The 21,095-nt window shown below is 42.0% G+C and overlaps 1 protein-coding gene across 1 annotated transcript in view; it reads left to right on the top strand.

Annotated features, from left to right (window-relative positions):
* The window catches only part of UBE2F (ubiquitin-conjugating enzyme E2F (putative)), a 79,800-nt gene that overhangs the window by 34,938 nt on the left and 23,767 nt on the right, over window positions 1-21,095 (top strand). The window contains exons 6-8 of the mRNA XM_010140246.1: window positions 920-977; window positions 14,674-14,706; window positions 17,054-17,116. Of these exons, the coding sequence (XP_010138548.1) occupies window positions 920-977; window positions 14,674-14,706; window positions 17,054-17,116 (154 nt within the window). The remainder of the gene's footprint in view (window positions 1-919; window positions 978-14,673; window positions 14,707-17,053; window positions 17,117-21,095) is intronic.

The following is a 21,095-nucleotide window of genomic DNA, read 5'->3' as shown; positions in this document are numbered from 1 at the left end:
AGGAATGCCTAATGGACTGAATACACTGCAATGATTCCGATTTGCAGCTAGGTCAACAACTTCACTGGACTTAAGATGTAGCATAATATACAGGTCATATAAAATTTCTACACAGCATGTGCATATACAGGAGAGTCTGTATCTTATCTATATTAGTATTCATATGTATTTATATTAAAATTCAAGAGCATGTATTATAATGTATAAGGAGCTTTCTCCTCCTGTAAGCAATCTTTCTTGCCCACAGTAGTCTTCATTGTGATTTGTGTGTTGGGAAGGTATGGTGTTGAGCTTGTAAAGCCCGTAAGATCTTGCAGCTAGACTGTCCTGTGCTGTGTCCCCACAGGCTCAAGATTCATCTGCTCGTGGTCTGGCTGTTGCAGAACCTTCCTGAGCAGACAGGCCACGTTTACTTCATTTTCGTATCCCTGCTGTTAAGAAGCTGAAGTCCTCTCACAGAAGAGAGGATGATAATTCTTTTCCTTGCTAATTAGATATCTCACCAAAAATACCTTTTTTTTTTTTGGATGGAGACGTGCAGATTTGGCAAGAGGTCATTCTGGGAACCTGTCTCTTCACCAAAGGTGAACATGTGTCTGTGAGTTCAGGGGAAACTAAAAGCTCGGTGTGGAGACTGTCACAAGGATTTGTCACAATTATTTTGCTTAGTGGAGATAATACAGGTTTTTTGACAGAGGTTAAGCTCAGACCAGGAGATCTGTAATGACACTACGCAGAATGTTATTGGAGAATGGCATAGCAGGTCTGGTGCTTTAAAATCATGGTACCAGATACAATGCAAGAGGTCTGTAATTCTTACGTTGCAGTTACTTAAGTTCTTAAAGTTTTCTGAGAAGATTTCTGACAAAGGTTGTTTAACTAGAAGTTGCACTGTATAATTTGTGTGTCTTTTTTCCAGTTTATTGAGAGAACATTCAATTGATGGCACTGGCTGGGCTCCAACTAGAACATTAAAGGTACCATTTCCTTTTAGATACATTCATCAAACTAGATATATCTTTTAAAATACTTTTATGAGTTGGAAAGAGACAGTTAATGCAGTTTGTTCTAAAACAACTGAGTGTTCTGTCTTTCAGCAAATGGTGGCAATACTAAAAGAAGTAAACGTGCTAGTTGTAGAATAGCTACACAAATCCTACTTTGACTGAGAAGAGGTTTTGTTGAATGGTATAACTGCAGGTGACCCTGAGAAACCATGCTTGGGAAGGGTGGTCAAGCAACAAATACAGGAGCATGTTCTGAGCAGGACTAACCAGTAATCCTAACCCTTGTAATCTTCATCGTATTGATACTCCTGAGAAATCAACAGTCTGTCCTTTATTCCATCCCATCCTCAAGTTACTCTGAGTAGAGGAACTTGGAAAAGTGTAAGGCAAGTTGCAACTGGGAGAAATGCTGTGTGGAACAGCGTCAGTGTTGTAACTGCACTGTCTGGAATGCTGTTTCGTCCCCAGCGTTCAAAGGGTGGGGAGCAGCTCATTTGCACTCAGGTATTGCATAAAACAGGGCACTCTTGGCTGGTTTAGTCACTCCAGTAGGGAACTGCCTCTTCCCTTCAACCTTGCCTCAAATGTCATTTCACCCCAGTCACTACAAGGTAAGTGAAATCTGGCCCCTGTATAATTGCTGGTAGTTGTGCCACTGTGACTGTAGAATGACTTCAGCTATTGGTCCCACTGTGGTTGGGCAGTGTTGACAAATTCAGAGTCATGCTTCTCACATGAAACGCTCTTGGGGGATTGTCATAAAGGGTGTATGTGCTTCAGCACAGAGACTGCTCTTGTCTTGCTACGGGACCAGCGGTTCTCCATTTACCATAACGTGACCTTGCTGCCAAGAGTCTTGCAGAGCACTGAGCAATAACCACCCTTTTGCCTTTACCAGGATCTCTGCCAGAACTGGTTCTTGCAGAAAGTTAGCTACATTAGGTGATAAAGGGAACGTATGTCAGGTGTTTGTTTCTTTTTCAAAAGGCAAATTGAAAATGAGGTTTATCTAATACTTGATTTCCTTTTGGATTCTGTGAATGAGATCTGTGACTTTCTTCATCTGCAAAATCTCTGAGAGCATCTGACTTGCTGAGAAGTGAAGTAGAATCAGTGTGTGTGTTTTGTGAGTTTTCTTGAACATACTTTCCCTATTTTTTTTAATGAGCTAGTATGATTTTGTTTTGCTCTTTGTGGTTTTTTACATATTAGGTTAAATCAAGACACTGACTGGGTAATTAACTGGTTCTGTTCCTGACCCTGCATTTCATTCCCAGGGAAAGTTTGTGGACTGCGAGTTTTAAACTTAAGCTGTTAGGAAATTTGTACACCAATATTGCAACTGGACAAGAATGTACATATATTTTTATTTCCCCTCCTAGCTTTGTTTGTGGTATCTTTCTTACAGATTAAAATACTGCTGCATGTTAAGATAAAGGGTAGGAATAACTGTTTTACAGTTTTTTGCATCAGTTTAATTGCATGTGATTAATTTCATAGGTTAAACATCCTGGAATCTCAACTACCAGAAGAGTCAAATTACAGAATATTATGAAGCATTTTAGGATGTTTTTACTGTCCATAAGTTAGACTAAAAAAACCCTCCACAACCCCAAACAAAAAACCTGGGAACTTTCTGGATGTTGAAATGATGGATTCAAGAGAAAAGGAGAGTAGCTTAACTTTAAAAAATTCCAGCATCTGCAATGAACGTATTTTTTCCACATGAGCATTGAAGCACCGCGATCGCAAGCTCATGTTCTACAGCTTTAAAAAAACCCACCCCAAACAGCAAAATTTTCATTCCTTGCATATTGTCATCAGTCTCCATGTTAAGTAAATGTGCAGTTTCTATTAGTGTTGTCTCGGTTGTCATGTGAGTTGAAATACTGTCAAAGAATATAAAATTGGTGTCCAGGTGCTTAGATTCCAGACCACAAATGCCACTGAGATGGCAAGTATGGAATTGTGCTGGTTTATTGACAGTATGGCCCTACAGTCAAGTTATTTGTCAGTGAGCATTAACAATTGTGGTAGGTAGGTGTTAGCTACAGACCACAGAATTACATGAAGCAGGGAGTGACTGGTAGCAAATGAGAGCTGTGGGCTGTGACCCAGGTTAGTTTGAACTCCTAACCCACCACCTGCACCCGCTAGTCCAGCCTTCCACAGACATTCGTGTTGTGTGCTTAACCTTTAGAAGCTGTACGTTTCAGAAGTCTTAGATGGTGTCTTGTCATCTGTATCCTTGTGGTGGCAGCAGAGCTCTTACGTGAAAAATCCTTCAAAACAAACTGCTGTGACCTTTTCAACACTTTCCTTAGTATCAAATGGGCAGAAACTTGAAGAGACCTGTAAATTATTCCTTTTAACTTCCTGAAATAAAAATTAAAATCTTCTAAATATTCTGTTATCGGATAAAATGTATTTTAACAATGCAGAGAATTCTTAAGGGTGGGAGGGAAGCTAACTCAATTTTCTTTCCAGCATTTTGTTGTACTTGGTGTCATCTCATCTTTAAGTCTCTCTTTAAATTACTAAGTGCCTTTTTTCTGCTTCTTCGTGCTACTGACTGTGTTTCTCTGGACCGCTGTTAACGGCAGACTGTGTACTAGTGAAGGCACTAAAGAATGTGCTGTTTCTGAATTCCTGTACTAGATACTTTTTAATTCAGGTTATGAAGAAAGTTGGGCTTTAACCCTGAAACAGATCATTGGTGGGTTAATGTTTTTAAAAAAATCTATTTATACTTTTTTAATCATCATTGATGCAATTGTAAATATTTTTTATCCATAGAAACACTCCTGAATCCTAAATGCTTAGATAATTTCTGGTAGCAGTTTGGTTCATGGACTACGGATTAAGTAAAAACTGATGCAAATGCTTTCTGACTGTTTGTGTAATCTTTACTTCTTTATAGCGAGCTAAGAGTTAGCAGGAGCTTGTTTACCTTTCAGTCTCCGTTCTGTTGTGTTCTGCAGCATTTTATTGCATACTTCTCCCCTCTGAAACAGTTTTCATGGAACTGAGGACTGCTACAGTTATTTTGGGCCTCTGCTCAGACTATCTGAATTTGCTTTTCTCTTGCTTTTAGATTTGATGGTCAAAATTGAAGTTTTCCAGGCAGAAAGCAAACAGATGGTTTGAATTCCATTCTGTTCTCAGATTATGTCACTAGAGATAGCAGCTTTTTAAATACCTAGTATGAAATAGTTGCTCTGATAACCTTACTGCTTCCCCCTCAACAATTACAGTTTCAAACTCAAATGTGCCTCAGTAGCTCCTGTTAGTCCTGGACATGCACTTCCTTGTACCTTAGTCACCGTGAGTATCATCTGCCTGGCTAAGATTGGCTTCCCGGGTGTGCATTAGCTTTCTCTCAAATGCTGTTTTTTAGCTTTGCTATAATGTTACGTTAGGTGATTGATGTTAAAAAATAAAGGAAGAAGTTGATCTGTGTCGTGATTGCCTAATTGGTTCTAAAAGTCACGCTGTTTCTTCTGCAATTATCTCTATCAAACTGCAACTGAAATTTGGTCAGTGACTGGTTTTTGAACCATAAAAATCATCACAGCATGTGTGTGCAACTCTGCTGACTGATTCTGGGGGACTGAAAAACCAGTATTTTAAAATGTATGATGAACGTTCCCAAGGAATGTTCAGTCCTAGCTTTTTGTAACCCTGTTTTTGTAGAGCTACAGTTGGTCTTGTAATTGGAGAACTATTTTCTGTAGGAATTTCAAGTTTACTGGTAAGGTATATATGCATGCTGGTTTTTGTCATTTTCATGTTAACTACTGTCAAGTGATGGGAGCAGCAATGGGAAACATCAAGATAGTCTTAAACTATAGATATGTAAGCAGCCTTTTATACCCACCTATAGGAAACCAATATTTTTTTTCAGGAATTCCTTTCCCATAACTTGAGATAGCACAGACAGATCTTTCTTAAAGCACTATTAGATTATCTAATCTAAAAGGAATTAAAACTGGCATACAATGAACTATTGCTATTTGGAATTTATCCTTTGGAGCCTTGCTTAATTCATTAGTGTTTAATACTAAATGGGTTTGCATTGGTTCTGCTGTCATCTTCAAGCAGTAAAATTATTCATTTGAAGTCATGTGAATGTCAAACTGCAGTCTCTTGGGGAAATAAATCAGAGGGTCTTGACATAATTTTTCCAGTTACCTTTACCTCAATATTTAAGGATAAACCTGAGTAGTTTTAAAAGCCTTGGTATAAGCATAGAACTTTAATTCATCGTCTGAACAAAAATTGCTGTCAGAATTTTATGGAATTAGTGTAGAGGAGTATTTTAAACAGACAGTAACTGTCATTGTCTTCAGAATGAAGGGTAAAAACAAAACCTGTGTGTTCTGTGGTGTTCTCATTAATTCTTGCTGGGAAATCAAGCATAGCTTAGCAAGGAGATTCTTCATCTTATATGAATTCTACATCCATCTCTAGGGATCTTCTTGGTCATGATCACCAAGGTTACAAAGCTCATCACCTGAGCAATTGTATGTGTGATCTCAAGGGGGAGATGGACTCTGCCAAGGTATCTGCTTCCTCCTGGTGTAGACCAGTGTAGAGCTTCTGAGCACTGGGAAGAAACAAATTGTCCTCTGTGTGCTTACAATTGTTCACTGTGTACAGGTTTCAAATACTGCATGAAGCAGAAGAAAACCTGGGTTTTTTCGGGTGGTGTGCCTTCACCTGTCTTCTGGTGTCATACAGGAAGTGAGTTAGGTGAGTGTTTCAGGCAAAGTGTCCTTGCCTCCAGCACAGTTGCTCGCTAAAGACTTTCTGCACTGCCTCGTTCCTCCTTGTGCTCTTTCCAAGAGACTTGGTGGTTCCTGTCACCCAAGCCTGCTTCCCACCTGGATCGGTACTTGGCACAGTGGCAGAGAACAAGAGGGGTGAACTTAATTCTTATCCTGCAGCAGCTGTTCCAGAAGAACACCCTGAAACAGGGTGAACCCAGGCATGTGGACGTTCTTTTTGTCTGAGGAGCAAGACATGTAGAACAACTCTCTAGGAGCCCTCACCTCCTCAGCTGGTGCTGTGAATGGCTGGCTGTAGGTTTTCTTGGTGACCTTCTGACTGAAACACTGTTCAGAGGAGGACTGTGCCTGCCTCCTCTGGAGCCATGCCCAGCTCATCCTCTTCATTTGCAGGGCTGTCTTCCACCTTTGCATGCAGAGAGCACTTGGAGGTCCAGCTCTGTGTGGTGATCTCATGGAGGCTCCTAGGATCACATAGCGCAATGTCAACTGCTGCCAACATCTTTATTCATTCCCCTGCTCAACAAAGTGAGTAACAAAATGAAACGCATGCTTGCAAGCAGAGAGCTTTAGGGAAAGGCTATCTCAGCAGCTGGCAGCTATACCTGCAGATTAACAGAAACAGGTCAGTGCAAGTGTTTAGTCTTATCCATTATTCCCCGAAGAGTTATTCTTTATTGCTCAAGGGGTGTGAGGTGAGCACTGTGGGCATTGATCAAAGGAATCTGTGAAGGAGAGGAAAGTAAGCCTGTTGGCCATTGCACGTCCCTGATGGTTTGGGCACTGATCTGTTGCAAACTGCTTTATGTTGCAGATAACGTGGACTCCTTCAAAGCTCTATTCGTTTCTTGTCAGCGCAGCAGGAGCAGAACCTGCAGTGCTGCTGCACAAAGGGCTGCTGCTGAAGAAAGCAAGAGTATTCTCTTGCTCAAATATCTACATATACACATGTGTGTGTACATATATATAAATCTTCCAAACTGAATTCTACTAAAAGCCTTACTCCCTGGCCGCTCTAATGACGCATACAGGAAGAGTGCCTGTGTCTCTGATTTTCCTTCTTGGCAGCTATGAGACCAGTCACCTCCTGATGCTGCCACTGGGTCCTGGTGCTCGAGAACCTTTGCACCCTCTCGCAACTCACATTTACAGTGTCCCTTCCTCAGGGCCTAAGCTGTGCGCTGCTTTGTACTTTCTGAGATGCTGCGGAAGACAGCTCAGGGGAAGGAGTGAAACACTGGTAACACTTCTGTATTTATCTTTTCTGTATTTAGTTTAGGGAGTGGGAGCAGAAGGTAAGAGGCAGGTACAGAAGAGAGAGATTTTGAACCAGTGGATGGGGAGATGAGGAAGGACAAAAGAGCCATAACCATTTCAGAGCTGTTGGTAGAGCATGTGTTTCATGCTTGCTGACTGTCTTTTTCCATGATGTAAGAAGTACTTCAGGGTGTTGCAGGAGCTCCAGGGAGCTCAGCGCCACCTTTCTGGTGCAGTTTGGAGGGTGCTGCCCACTTTGTGGATCCTGATCTTTATGTCCCTGCTTTTTGGTGGAGACCACATGGTGTGCATCAACAGGAGGACACACGGCTTGACTTTGTCCAGAGGTTTACTTTTCAGACACTGGAACTGCTCTGACCCCACGGACAGTGGGGATAGGTAGAGATCCTGCTCCAAGATGCCACTGTCACTCTGAACTGCACACAGACCTGCTCACCGGTGCCCTGCCTGTGCAAGTGCCTGGTCTGGGCAGTTTTCATGAGGCCTGGGCCATCCCAGCTCTGATCCACACCCGGGACTGGGAAGAGCCTGTGCATTTTCAGCAAAAAGTGCAAAGGAGATCTAGTTGCCACAGTCAGTAGGGTTTCTGAGCATCTCGTTGATCACAGTTTCAGTAGGTATTTGTAGTTGTCCAAAATGCACAACGTACCTTTCTGTGGTTCAAGTCTCCCTCTGGAAAGGAAGTCATCTCAAGTGCGGTCCAAAAGATGTCTGTCTTCAACTTTTGCTCTGTAAAGTGCTTAAACTGTCCTTTGTTACCACTTTGAATTCTTTGCCATTCTTCTCCACCTCTAAAACTTGAATAAGCAGCAGACAAAAAAACTTCAGACCCAGTATTTGCTAAAAAGAACTTGGAAGCCACTGAATAGTCTTCTGCGTGGATCTGACATTGTTCTCTTTCTCTTAAAATAAGCTTCAGGGAGTTTTTCTGTAAGGATCATATTGTATTTTATTTTTTTAAATCTCCTTTACCAGTTTTGTAAGGAGTGATTTTATTTTTTCCCCCTCTGTACATGCCCAAACCGGTGTAAATACACAAATCAGTATCTTGTACAAACCTTTGCTTCATAGAAGATTTGCAAAAATTTTCAGTTTTCTTTCTCTCTCTTTGGCTTCTGGCAAAGCTAAATTTCTGTTTTAAATACAGTAGCTATTATCACTAGCATGTTTTTTAGAATGATTCAGTAAAACAGTGCAGTGCATTTGTAAGTGTAATTACACTGTGCTTGTTTTCCCCAAATGGTTGATTTTTGAGTACACAATTTGTGTCAACTTTAATCAGTTGAGTAGACTGGTCTCTGGAGGGTGATTGCTTTAGCATTCATAATCGCTGTAGTGTAGTTCACTATGAAGCGATCACAGAGTTCCCCTGGAATGGTTTATAAAAGATTATCTGCTTGCTCTGGGGTAACCTTGGGGACAAACGTCAGGAAGTCAGTAACAAAAGTAAGAGATTTTAGACGAGTGCTCCTGCATACTTGGCAATTCGCAGCTGTCTTGGTCTGGGAGAAGAACAGACTACAATTGTTCTTGTCTTCTTCCCTCCAGTATATTTGAGCACAGAAGAAATAGTTTTCAGCCCTCCTTTTTTTTTTTTGTGTTTGCTAACTGGAGCAGCTCATGCCATTTAAATTACCCAAAGCCCTTTAAGTAAGCTGCTGTTGTTGTGTTTGGGTGGGAAGCCTGAGCTGGGATAGCTGGCAGATGAGAATTGCGATGGGCTTTGTGGTTGTGTAAGAAAAGCTGACGTTCTGTTCATCACCTTCTTCCAGGTGGAAACAGTGTTTTACTTGCTGCAGGAGTTCTCCAAGAGACTGTAACAATGTTAAGTGCAAGATTAGAGAGGAGCAAGAGAGGGAGAGGAAATGGAGAAGAGAATGCGTGATTTGGGAGAAGACTGCTTAAGAGGGAAGCAGTTTTCTCGCGAGCTGAAAAGTGCCTCCCGTCTCTGGCATGAGAACCTGCTGAGAAGTTTGGCAGAGCCTGGGGGAGATCGGGCTGGGTGGGATGGTAGGTTTCTAGGCTGCAATGCAGAGAGAAAGAAGCTGGGCCTGTTTGTAAGAGACAACAGAAGAAGGTGAATGGAAGTGAGAAACCCTCTTGGGCTGGTGTGTAGGCAGACAGGACAGCAGGGAGCCAGCCCAGGAGATCAGCCGGGAAGTGGCCTGACTTCCAAAGTGCTGAGTTTTCAGGTGTGGTTTCAAGCCCCTTTCCGAACAGTGATGTACAAAGCTTGGCACCTAGTTTACTGGCATTACTGTTTCAGTTGCTAATAAAATAAATTTGCTTCAGTCATCTGCTCCTCATTTCATTGATCTGATTGGTTTAAATTGTTGTTATTTAAAAATGGTTTAGTGACGAGCTTTAATCAGTCTGTTAGATCAGAAATGCTTCTTGGTTCTCTAAAGAAGTTTCTTTGATTGGAAGTTGATTAGCTGCTTTTGTCTGGCTTGTTCTCTGCTTAAATTAATGTATTAAATATACTTAGCCTGTAAAAGGAAAATCTTAATTTACAATTTACGCATTTACTCTCTCTCTCTAAAAGAAGTACTGCGTGGTGGTGTTTCCAAACATCAGCAAGCACAGCTGAACAGTTGTCTGTGCCATGGTTTCAATGGCATTGCTTTTGTGAAGTGGTTGTGAGAACTGTCATTGGAGAAGATTTGGTGACAAACTGAATTAGGACCTCCTACAAATGCAGTGCTTTGAGACTCTCCAGCCCCGGAAGAGGCTGCTTGAAAAAGCTGTATTTAGAATTTTGATTCATGGCTTTTGGACTTCAAACATTGCTGCAGTGGCAGATATTTTTTCCTTGTTTGGTATGCTGTAAATAGATCTGTGGGTGGGGTTAATGTAACTTTTCACTCAAATGCAACACAAAAATACACAAGAATGAAAAAGAGTAATTATAAAGGGGTATTTATAACGGTTCTGTTAACAGAACGGTCTGTTCTGACTTGCTTATGTTGACTTTCTCATGCTTCAGCTCAAAATGGTGACAGTGCCATGGAACAGAGTGTGTTTCCTTCATTGTACCTTCTACTCACCTGCCATGGATTTATCCAGATACCACTCTGCTTGAGAACCCTGGCTCTTTAGTTCAGATATTGGAAAAATCTTCTGAACCGACGCAGCAGATAAAAATTAAAAGCACTTGCAAACCTGAGATGTGCAGTTGGCTCTCACAAAGGCCTAAAACCTTGTGGGTGACACCTATGCTGATGCATAGCCTCTGGGAAACCAGGGGAACGGGGAGAGGGCCTGTCTGGGTGGGGGGAAAGAAAAAAACCAAACCAGATTAAGCTGTTTGGGGAATGCTGTAGCCTTTTTTCCAGGGTCCATCCTGAGCAGCCAGTGCTGCTTTGGTACAAAAAGCACAGGAGGCCCTCTGTTTTGCTCTGAGGTTACCCCTCTGTTAAGGGTCGAGGGACCAAGGTAATAATAACTTTAACTCCTCGAATTACCTTAACGAATCCTTCTGTCCCATTATAGAGACAGAAAGGTCTTAATAGGGAAAGACCCACTCCTCGATTTAACTTAGCGGACCCCTTTGTCTTGTTAGAGACAGAAAGGGTTTTAATAGGGGAAGAAAGAAATTCACACCTCGGTCTACATTCAGAAAAAAGCTGAAACAAACTTTTAATAAACCATAAATTCACACATAACTATACCCTATAAATATATATATGCATATAGTTACAAACCAAAGGGAAAAAAACTGAGGGAAAAGAAAAGGACTCAGATAACAGGGTTCTTGGCAGGCTTGTTCAAGGCTGGGGCTCTGGGCAGGCAGCCAATGACGAGATAAGAGTAGGAGGCTTCTGCCCTGCTGCTCTGCAGCTGCTTCCCAGGTGGAGAAAGTAAAATTCTGTCCGCAGTGAAGAGTGGGGGGGAAACCCCACATGCCCTGCAGATTATTCTGCAGGAGAGCTCAGCTCTTGGCTCGGAGAGATCAGTTGTAGTTCACACTGTGTGTTTCCTCGGGCGATCGGGGGCTGTGGTCCTCAGACCTCGGCTTGACTCGGCAGCCGGCAGTCTGTGCTGCCTACCCGGCCCTGGTCGGCAGCAGAGCAGATTCGCGGGAGCTCCCCTCTCTTCCTGAAGTCCGAGAGAGGACACTCCCCTCGGCTGCTGGGTTTTATAACCTTAACACGTAACACTGCACCTGACTCTCTTAACCAATTAAATGCGGAATTACCGTATTTGCATGGAATAATTCCTATTTCTCCATTAACCAAAACAAGGAAGTTTCAGCTCAAACCGGGGCACCCTCAGTGGAGGATTGTACCTGTACTCTGTAGCTTTGTTGTTAAGCATGTAGAAGAAAGTAGACAAAAAGAAGCATCGTAAAGGAAAGAGCCTTGTCAGATACTTGCCCAGTGAGCAGGCAGATCCCTATATGATTCTTCTTTGGCAGGGAGATTTGCTCATCAAAGTGGAGCAATATAAAGGTTTGTATTGCCAACCTTTTAAGGCAACATCTGCCTTGCTCCTCCCTGTGAAGATAACCTTTAAAAATTCATGTATGTAGGGTAAATTTTCTGTTTTCAGAGTGTTTAAGCCAGAAATTCGGTAAACACGTGAAGCCAGGGATGATGCTTTATTACATCAAAAAGCAGCGGTTTTGGAATTGTTAGGTCTGACAGGATCTTTGGTGTCTTTCAAGTCTTTTTTTAGTTCATCAGGAAAATGTGAAGCAAGTGTTCAGGCAAGTGCTTATCTGCATTCAGCAAGCAGCTCCACTGAAGTCAGTAATGCAAAGTGATTATTTTTGCAATGCAACAGTGTCAGGTTTTTCAGATATGAAATACTTGCTTCACTCTTGCTCATCTGTTCCATCTCACTTCCCTTTCCTAATATCCCAGATTTAAATCCAGGCTAGCCTCAAACTCGTTACAAAAACTGTTGCCCTCGGGTAGCAATTTAGCATTATTTTTTATTGAGCCCTGTGAGGGTATGAAATGACTCCAGCAAATCATAAAACTTGAGTAGGTGGAAACATCAGAAACTATATTAAGAATTTCACTCATAAATTAGTAATAATAATCCTTTTATGCTTTCTGGTGTCTGGAATGGCTGTGAAAAAGTACAGCACTGTGAAAACTCACAGCCTTGCAGAGGTTTTTGCTGGGTTTTTTGTGGTTTGTTTTTTATTGCTAGAACTCTGTGCAAGGGCAGCCTGAATGAGCCCGGTGTCCCAAAGTCTTAACCAGCATTCGGCAAATCAGAATTTGGGAGCAATTTAGGTAAACTTCAGAAGTGGGTGTTTACAGCATGGGAAAATAATTTAATAGAATTACCTGTCTGGTTTGAGTTGCATCATTTACTTGTGTAAGGTACTGCTCGTCGCTGCCTGTGTTGGAGGAGAAGTCATTTTGTCTGGAGAAACAATCTGCCAATGAGAACGGGGGGCTTCAGCGCTGCTAAGTGTAAGGAGAAAGTGAGCTCTTCTGGATTTAGGATCAGCGTTGCCATATTGCTCTTCTGCGTGTTGCTGTGCTGATAAGTGGTTGAACAGTTGTGCACAGTTTACTGCCCTGTGAATGCTGTTTTGGCCTTCAGGTGGAATTTAGAAGTGGATAGACCCCAATGTGTTGGTGCGAGCTTCTTATACCTCTTCAGGATGTTTTTTAATGCTCACTGTTGTCATTCTGCATCACATTCTTCACCTATAGTCTTCTGTCACATGGTGCAGATGAAAGATGGCCCTTAAAAAGTTAATTTATTACTGCTGCTTCAAGTGGAAGAAAGGAAACTACCGCGCTTTAGTAAGGTCCCATTATCAAAGGTCATGGGAAACACACAATGGGTTACAATCAGATCCAAGAATTTCTGAACCCCCCCAAGACATTCTCTTTGCCTCCCTGCAGGACGATACAGCCTTTGAGGGCAGCAGTGGAAAGGACTGCTGACCTTCAGGGGTCAGAGTGGCTGGCTGGGGGCAGAGGTGCTCTCAGCGTCTTTGAACCTCAGGAGAGTGAACTGGAAGCCGAGACTTCATGCCTGCTCCTACAGTCCAGGCTCTCCACACCACTGAAATCCTCCTTTAATCAGTGATTTTGCCCTGCTTTTTTTCTAGCACAGAAATAGTTTATCCCCAGGATTGCTTAATGCCATGCTTTGCTCACTTCTGTGCCTGGTTTCTATGACTGTAGTTGTAACTGAACAAGCACAGAACTTAAGGGTAAAAAAATCCATTATCTGAAATAGCCCAAGAACTGCCATTGAAGGTGAGGACTACATTTGCTGTCTTTGTCACACCTGATGGTTTCAGCAGCAATGTTAGGAGAAGATGCTGAAACCAAAAATGCCGTCTGATAACATCAGCTTTGCTGAGCAGGTTCACATTATTAAAAGCAGATGAACTGAGTAGGTTGGTTGTGCAAGATCAAAGGAAAATTGGATCGTCAGAGGCTGTTGTTTGGATAATACTGACATTGTGTCTTTTTCATTAGGGCATAATTGGGTAGTGTTAAGGGACATGGATTCCTGTGGTCCACCACTCTCAGCAGAGGGCCTGGAACAGGAAGCAAGCTGCAATAGGCTCATTTAATGCCGTGGATAGAAAGTTTTTATTTTGAGGCTTTATCCTTATTATGCAAGGTACAGTTTAGCCATGAAATGATTGTTCCACCACTGGAAATCAGGCAGGGTGGATTCCAGAGTAGGCAGTCACCTGCTAGCAGGCTGTAAGGGCAGGAGGTGCAATGCTGATCTTGATTGTCTGGTAGGTGTGAGCTCCCGTGCCCATGCTGCACTGGAGAAAAACAGGATTTTGCAGTAGGGTCGCTTAGTTCTGTTGCTGCTGTAGAAAATTGTCTTTCCTCTAGGTAGAAAAGCTTATCCTCAGACCTGGTGGCAGGTGATGCTTTTAAGTTTCTTCCTATAATATTTGGATCTTATTCTCTGGAGAGTGTAACTTAGGATGTGGACTGTTAATTCAGTGTTAGTGGAATGGTTTGCGGATGCCCACCCAAAATAAGCGGTGTTTGATGACACTGTTTGGAGGTAGAGTCCCCTCAAGGTTCCTGCTTGCAGGAATTGCAAACCCTCTCTATTCACCTATTAAATAGATACTTAGAGGCAGTAAATGATTTGAGACCTATGCTTGTGCTTGAGAATGGTATTTCTCCATGCTCATGTAAGAATGGTAATTCTCTGTACTCATACTACACCTGAATCTCTTTTCTCTGGTATTTTGACAGTTTCAAATATTTGTCTGACACCATTTTAGTTTTTTAATTTTAAGAATGGATTGCTGAATTAAGTTGCACACCCACCCTTTAAACTAAGCAGTGCAGTACTAAGGCTTATACTAAGGTACTATTGCTCTTCTTCAGCAGAGAAGCAACAGGAATAAAGCTCCTATACTCACAGAAAGATCTGAACGTGGATTTGAATGTGCAGTATTTGGTTTTGGGTGACTTCTAAAGATCAAGCATCCATGAAATGGGAAAGCTTTTTCAATGTTTTAAGTTAGTAAAACATCACCCTTAATTGAGATTTGATTTTCAGTAATTTCATAGATTAGAAATGAAGCATGTGAATGTGTTGGAAACACCTGTAATACATGCCTAACTGACTGTGCTTTTCCTTTGCAGGACGTTGTCTGGGGGTTAAACTCTTTATTTACTGTAAGTAAATGAATATTTTGCATATCCACTTCCCTTTTTCCTGTCTGATTTGGTTTTAGCATCACCGAATGTGAACCTCACCTGTTGATTCTTAAACTTAAGGTCATTATTTTCTTTGGCTTCAGTGGGTGGTTCAAGTATGAAATCAGTTTGTGCTTTTGTATAATTGCAAGACTCATACAGGCAGTCTGAAATGCCAGCTTTTTTGTGCATTGTTTTTACTTTTGGTTACAAATCTGTTATGCATTATTCTGCTAAGAAATTACTTGGGTTCTTCCACACAGTATGAAATTCCTTCCACTGGTTTGCAGGAGGTAGAAACTCATATCGCTCTGAGAAGGAATTGTGTTGGTGGTGTTTTTAAAATAGATGTTTAGGAATTAATGACTGCCCTGCAGACTCATTCCTGTTTGAACAATATATTCCTGTTCAAGGGCCTCGGTACCCACCCCCAGAACTTGCGTAAACCCTGCCTTCTCACAGAAATTATGTGATTTTGTTCATGGATTCTATTTTCCTCCTTTTCCTTAGACAGATAGGAGCAAGAAACCTGTGCCTCATAATTCTGGGAGCAACTTGAAAATGGAGAAGGCAGGAAGCTGCAAGAGGCAGGCAGGATGCAACAGCTGCTTTTGCCCTAAAAGCAAAGAGGCTAAGTCTTTACTGTACAAAAGCTGTCTTTTTTTAAGGAGTCCAGGATTATGATCCACTTCCACAGGCATTGCTGTTGGCTAGGAAGGAGAGGAGACAGGAAAGGCAGGCACTAGCTTGTTTGCCACATTTGTCATTGACTCTGAAGAGAACTAGAGCCACTCCAGGATGTACTGTAAGGCTGGGAAAAGCTTTGGACGAGGTGCATTGCTGTGGGCTTCACTAACTCACCTTGTTTTCAGAGAGAAAAGCACTCCACTGCTACCTGCAGGAGGAGAAGCAGAGCAGTGACTGTGCTCCCAGCACTAGCATCAGGATCATGAGGAGATTCTAAAACCTGTAGCCTAGACCAAGCCAGTGACTGGCTACAATCCCCTAAACTTCCCTAGCATCCGAAGGCTTGATTTGTTTCTACAACGTCTTTGGTAAATTGATGTAGAAGGTTGGAGAGCATTTGCCTTTTCAACAATGAGTAATTGCATTTCACAGTTAGTCTCCCAGTACGCTAAGTAACAGGAATAAGGGGAAATCCACTGGAGGTACAAAGAAGTGCTGTCAGAGACAGAATTACACATAAAAATAATCTGTTGGGCAAACAGCTGCAAAAAGCGATGGTCAGGCATCGGAGACCACGGGGATTTGTCATGGCTGGTTGGAGCCATGCTTCCCAGCTTGCCTCTTGGATTTCCCTAACACTCAGCTTCTTACAAATAATTAGGCTTTGAAAAACTGTCATTGGATTATACTGGCCTTGCAGATTCGTTGGGGTTTTCTCAAAGTGTGTGAAAATGAGATGGACTGGTGTCCTGGTTTGAATGAAATGGGAGGTTTGCTGCTTGAAAACGAGTTGGAGAGTGGCAGGAGCCTTTCACACTTGTGAAAAGATGCCACATTTCACTGCTGTCGCAGGCTAACCTTAAACTGGGGAAGACATCTGGGCTACAGGCAGAATAGGGGCAGTTGTGATTCAGTGTTGGTTTTAATGATAATTCCTCGTCTGTCAGTGTTTTGGTTTCCTTTAGTTTTAAGCCTAGACCCTTTCTCCTTCCAAAGTTAGTATTTATTGAGACTGAACTGACAGACCTGAGATTTATTTTGATTATTCCTGCTCCCTGGCCCCATGTGCCCTTAGCTCTTGGCGTCTTTGGACTGCCTTCCCTCTCAGCTCCGTTTTTCCCATTGCACTAAAACTTTCCGTCAGGCTCCAGGTTACGTAGTTTCTTCAGAGAGGGAATTAAATTGCTTTGCTGTGGAGGTGGTGTTAAGAGGCTCTTCCTACTTTATCACCAGGCTGTTTACAGGGCTATTTTAAGGATTTGCTTCATCCTTGAACAAAAATCAACAGGAATTGTGCATTCTGAAACTTGGAATTTTCTTTCAAAATTTGATTTAAAACTGTCTCAGTTTTCAAATAGAAATGTATCACTGTCAGAAGGAAGTGTCACAGGGCTGTGTGTGGCCTTCCACCAGAAGGGTCAAATGCCCTGCTGCTGTTGTCCTTTAATTCACTTGTGATTTGGTTTGCAACTGTCAAACTCATTTGCATCTACCTTTGGCAGGGATACCTGTCAAGGGAGTGGGAAAATGGCACTACACTTGCTGGTCTTGTTTTTGTTTCATTATCTTGTTCATTAGGGCTTTGGATTGTGTGTTGCAGTGAGTGGGAACCCTGTAATATTTTTTGTTTCTTTTCCAGGATCTTTTGAATTTTGATGATCCTCTGAATATTGAGGCTGCAGAGCATCATTTGCGTGACAAGGTGAGTCAGTGTTTCATTTAAAGCATGTTGTTCCTAAACATATACACGTACTGTACTTGGCGATTCCCAGTCAGTCCTTTTAAAGCATTTGAGCTGGTGCATCAGGCAGCTGAGTGACTCACTGTATCAGCAACTGGTTATTCAAACAAAATGTGTTTTATCTGGGAAAGTAAACTCGACACAGTAGTGTTATTCATTGACTACATGCTGGAATAGTTGACCACAGTGTAGTCATATCCCTAAAATAGATGATCTTTTCCTTGTTTCTGAGGTTTTTCCTCAAGTGGTGCATGTTCTGTGCAGCAAGTGATAGTGAATTGGTTTGGCACAGTTAACTGAGTCTGCAAAAACATCTCATCCTTCTCTGACTCTTTCAAAGTACAACTTTTTCCTTCAGAACTCTTACATGTTGCATGCTTTATTAAGCCAAGAAAAATCTGGGCATGTTTGAAAGATGGGAGTGGAAACTTTATTTACTTTTTAGTAATCCTGTTTGTTCTGTGTGTATTATGGACTGGGCAAAGCAAAACATGGTATTGATTAGTGGCCTGATGAACATCTCCGAGATGTACCTCTTGGCTGAGACTAAGCATGGGAGGTAGACGTGGGCAAAGCACTAATGTCCCCCTTGTATGGATCTCCGAAGTCTTGTCACATTACATTATATAGGAGCATACCTCAAGCGTGTAAAAGTTACTTGGCACTTTCAAGATCTCTTGTTTTAATCAAATTCTTCCAATGCTTTTGTTTAAGTTAACCTTTAAGATTGGAGGAAGTTTCCAAGTAAATGTTGATTTGGAGAGTTCATTGAAAATGCAAAGTCAGGCAGTGCACCTAATTAATCTCATTTTCTCAAGAAGAAACAGCAGGATTGCAAGTTCACTTTCTAGCTGTTTTCCTGCTTAATGAAGTCTTGTAGCTCTTCTGGTATTTGTCCGTACTTGGAGGGCTGGGACAGGACTGTAAGCCTAAGGTGAGAAGTTTAGTAGACATCTACTCTGAATGAAAAGGGTTTTTTTTAAATGATTCTCTTGTATCATTTTGGCAAAGAGTGCCAGGAAGCCTTCCAAGCCATAAAACCCTGAAGGTAGGCACAGAGGGGATAGAGCCTGAGAAACAAAGCCAACGTAGCAAAGGCAGCAGGCTGAATCCTCTTCTTTGTGTGTATTGTTAGAATGAATTATTCTCCAGTACCTTGCCAGGGTAATTTGTAGCTCTTTGTGAATTATGAGGCTATACACCCATTGCTGAGTGTCAAATTTGGCAGTTAATTTCTTCTGACTGCCAGAGGGAAAGCAGTTTGTCTGGTGTCTGGGCAGGTTTTCATAAGGAGAGATGCTCCCACTGTAGTAGTACAGTCCTGTGACAGATGTGCTGAGGCTGTGGTACACAAGCCTTATCAGTGCTTCAAGGAAATTGTTAGAACTCAGACTAGCCAGGCAGTAGTGGCCTCTTCCCAAAGAGGGATGAGATGCTTAGAAGTCACTACCCTGCGTCTCTCTACCTCATTCAGAAATTAGAAGGCTTGAGGATCCACAGAAAGGAAAGACGTTGCCTGCTTTTTGAAATACACCTCTCAAAAACAGAGAGGCGAGCACTCAGAATACACACTGCTGCACTCGTAGCCTGGACCTTTTGGTTTTTTTAGATAACAGCAGCTGTGGAAGAAGTGAAAGGGAAATTGAGTGGGCTTTTTGACAGTCTTCTAAATTAAAAATATTTTTTGAGCAAACACTCTTTTTTTATTTACTGAACTTAAGTAGACATCTGTAAAATTCATGTTCTGCCATGCTAACACTTTTTTAGAAACTCATCTGAATTTAGTTTAGCTATGTAATGGATAGCGACAGCACTGGGTAGTGCTGGATTTTCCATAGTGTGTCTTACAGCATCAACACAAAATGGATGATGCCTGTCTGGAGAGGCAGTTATGCAAGGGTGAGAAGTGACTACTTTTACCATTAGCCTCAAAGGATGCAATTGCACCCTGAGTTAGTTTTGGTCTCACTTGGGTGTAAGATGTCATGTAGTATATAAGCACTTTGTTGTGAAGTCAAACTGTTGTGATCCTGTCCTGTTCCTGTACTTGTGATGCACGATCTGGTTAATATGGGAACACTCATGAATATTCCCTGAGGCATTTTTACCTGTGTAATACCATTAGACAAATAGCGTGTGTTTAATATATATGCCTGCACAAAAAATCTGTATACAAACGGATGTGTAAGTACCTCTGTACACTGACAGTTCTGTGTACAAACGTCTGTGTTTGTACACACCTTGTACACATCTTACAGTATCTGTCTCTGACAGATAATGGTAAGAGAATGCCTTTGGTCATTTGACAGTGTGGGAGTCATGGCTTGTCATAGTCAAAACAAATGTACCTTAAGCTGTCTTCTGTGGTTCTCTGTGAGGAGATGAGTCAGTATTTCACTGATGTAATTTCAGATTCAAAATCCTGGAATCCCTTTGCTGACGTTCCAGGCTAAGTGTGGCTGCCCGAGAGGTTAACAGCTAATCTGAAGCCTGCCTCTGGTTATTAAAAATAGGAGACTGGAGTTAGTTCCAGTCCGTAGGCTGGTATGAAGTCATCAGAAATGACTGTCCCCCCTGCAGGTGCTGGAAGAAGTTATGTCACAGATATCAAATCCTTATTAGTGATTTGTGGAAAACAGTTGTGCTGTGAATGTTCGCGTTACAGATCAGGCTGGAAAGGACAGTTACGATCTCTTCGTGCGTAAGGGACCTCTTCATTTTTGCATTGGATCTACGTCTTATAACCGCACACATAGTCGTAGCATTAGGAAACCAGCCTTGTTCTAAGTTGTAAAAATAACAGAAAATTCAGAGCGCAAGTTGTTTAATTGCTTTAAAAACCTGTTTCTTATCTGAGATCTGATTTAGTGCAGCTTCAGCTTCCAGCCCTCAGGAGCCTCCTTCAGCTCGAGAGAGGAGCTGTCAGTTACTGAGCTACTTCACTTCCAGCTTCCTTCAGCCAGTGATCATCAAGTCACTTGGACATGAAAAACTTACTTGCCTACTTAAAAATGATGTGCTAAAAGTCGTGGGATTTACTTGTTTGTACAGTGAACAAATAGAGCTCTACTGACTTGCTTTCTGTGGCAGCCAGGTAGGCTGAGTACTGAAAGAACGGGGATACAACTCGGTAGTACAAAACGAAATCAGGCCTTGTGTATTCCTTAGCCAGAGGTGCTGTAGGTACTCTGTCTGCTCTTTGAGAGATGAAATCTAGAAGGTAATTCCCATATGTCCATCTGTCGGGGTTGTTTTGAAATACTACCTCAGGACATTGCAGTTTGCTGGGTTCCTTAAAAGCCCTTATGTTTCCTAGTAGTGTTCACCTTTGCCAAAAAAACATTTCAAAGCCATATGTGCAGTACACAACAGGAAAATCCATTGGACTGTGCAAGAGTAGAAACGTTCTTCTGAATATCCCTGAGCTTTCTTCCTCACCTAAGCCTGCCCGATCAGGAATGCTAATGCTGCATCCTGTTCTAACTGGATTCGCCTGTTGTATTTTGAAAAGCCAAATCTAAAAGGCCAAAACAATTTTTGTCACCCTGCAGATTAACAAACGCTGATTTCCTTGTTCATCCTCACGATCTGGAGGGGTTACAGTAGGAGAAGCTGCCTAATGTGACTGTGTGATTTTCCTGCACTGTCTTTCCCTCTTCTCAGTGAGTCTCTATCTGTCGGTATTCAGTGCATGGAAATGCTTCCTGCGGTGTCATTGCGAAAGAGTAAGATAGGTAGCACTCTGGGAGGGGGTTCCCCCCTTGTGAAAAATCTTTCATGGGACTTTTAGGAGCAGCTCTCAAGTGCCAAAGCTGAGAAGTCTGATCTGAATAAGCGTGTGTTTGCTGAGGATGCATCTTAAGCACATGAGCCCTGATTTTTATTTGCTTCTTCCTTGGAAAGCAGCAACATCAATTTTCAGTTATCGAGTGCAGGAATG

This window comes from Buceros rhinoceros, unplaced genomic scaffold (assembly GCF_000710305.1).
Source record: "Buceros rhinoceros silvestris isolate BGI_N320 unplaced genomic scaffold, ASM71030v1 scaffold15477, whole genome shotgun sequence".
Taxonomy (NCBI): Eukaryota; Metazoa; Chordata; class Aves; order Bucerotiformes; family Bucerotidae; genus Buceros; species Buceros rhinoceros.
The sequence above is the reverse complement of the archived record's forward strand: the minus strand, read 5'-3'. Positions and strand labels throughout refer to the sequence as shown.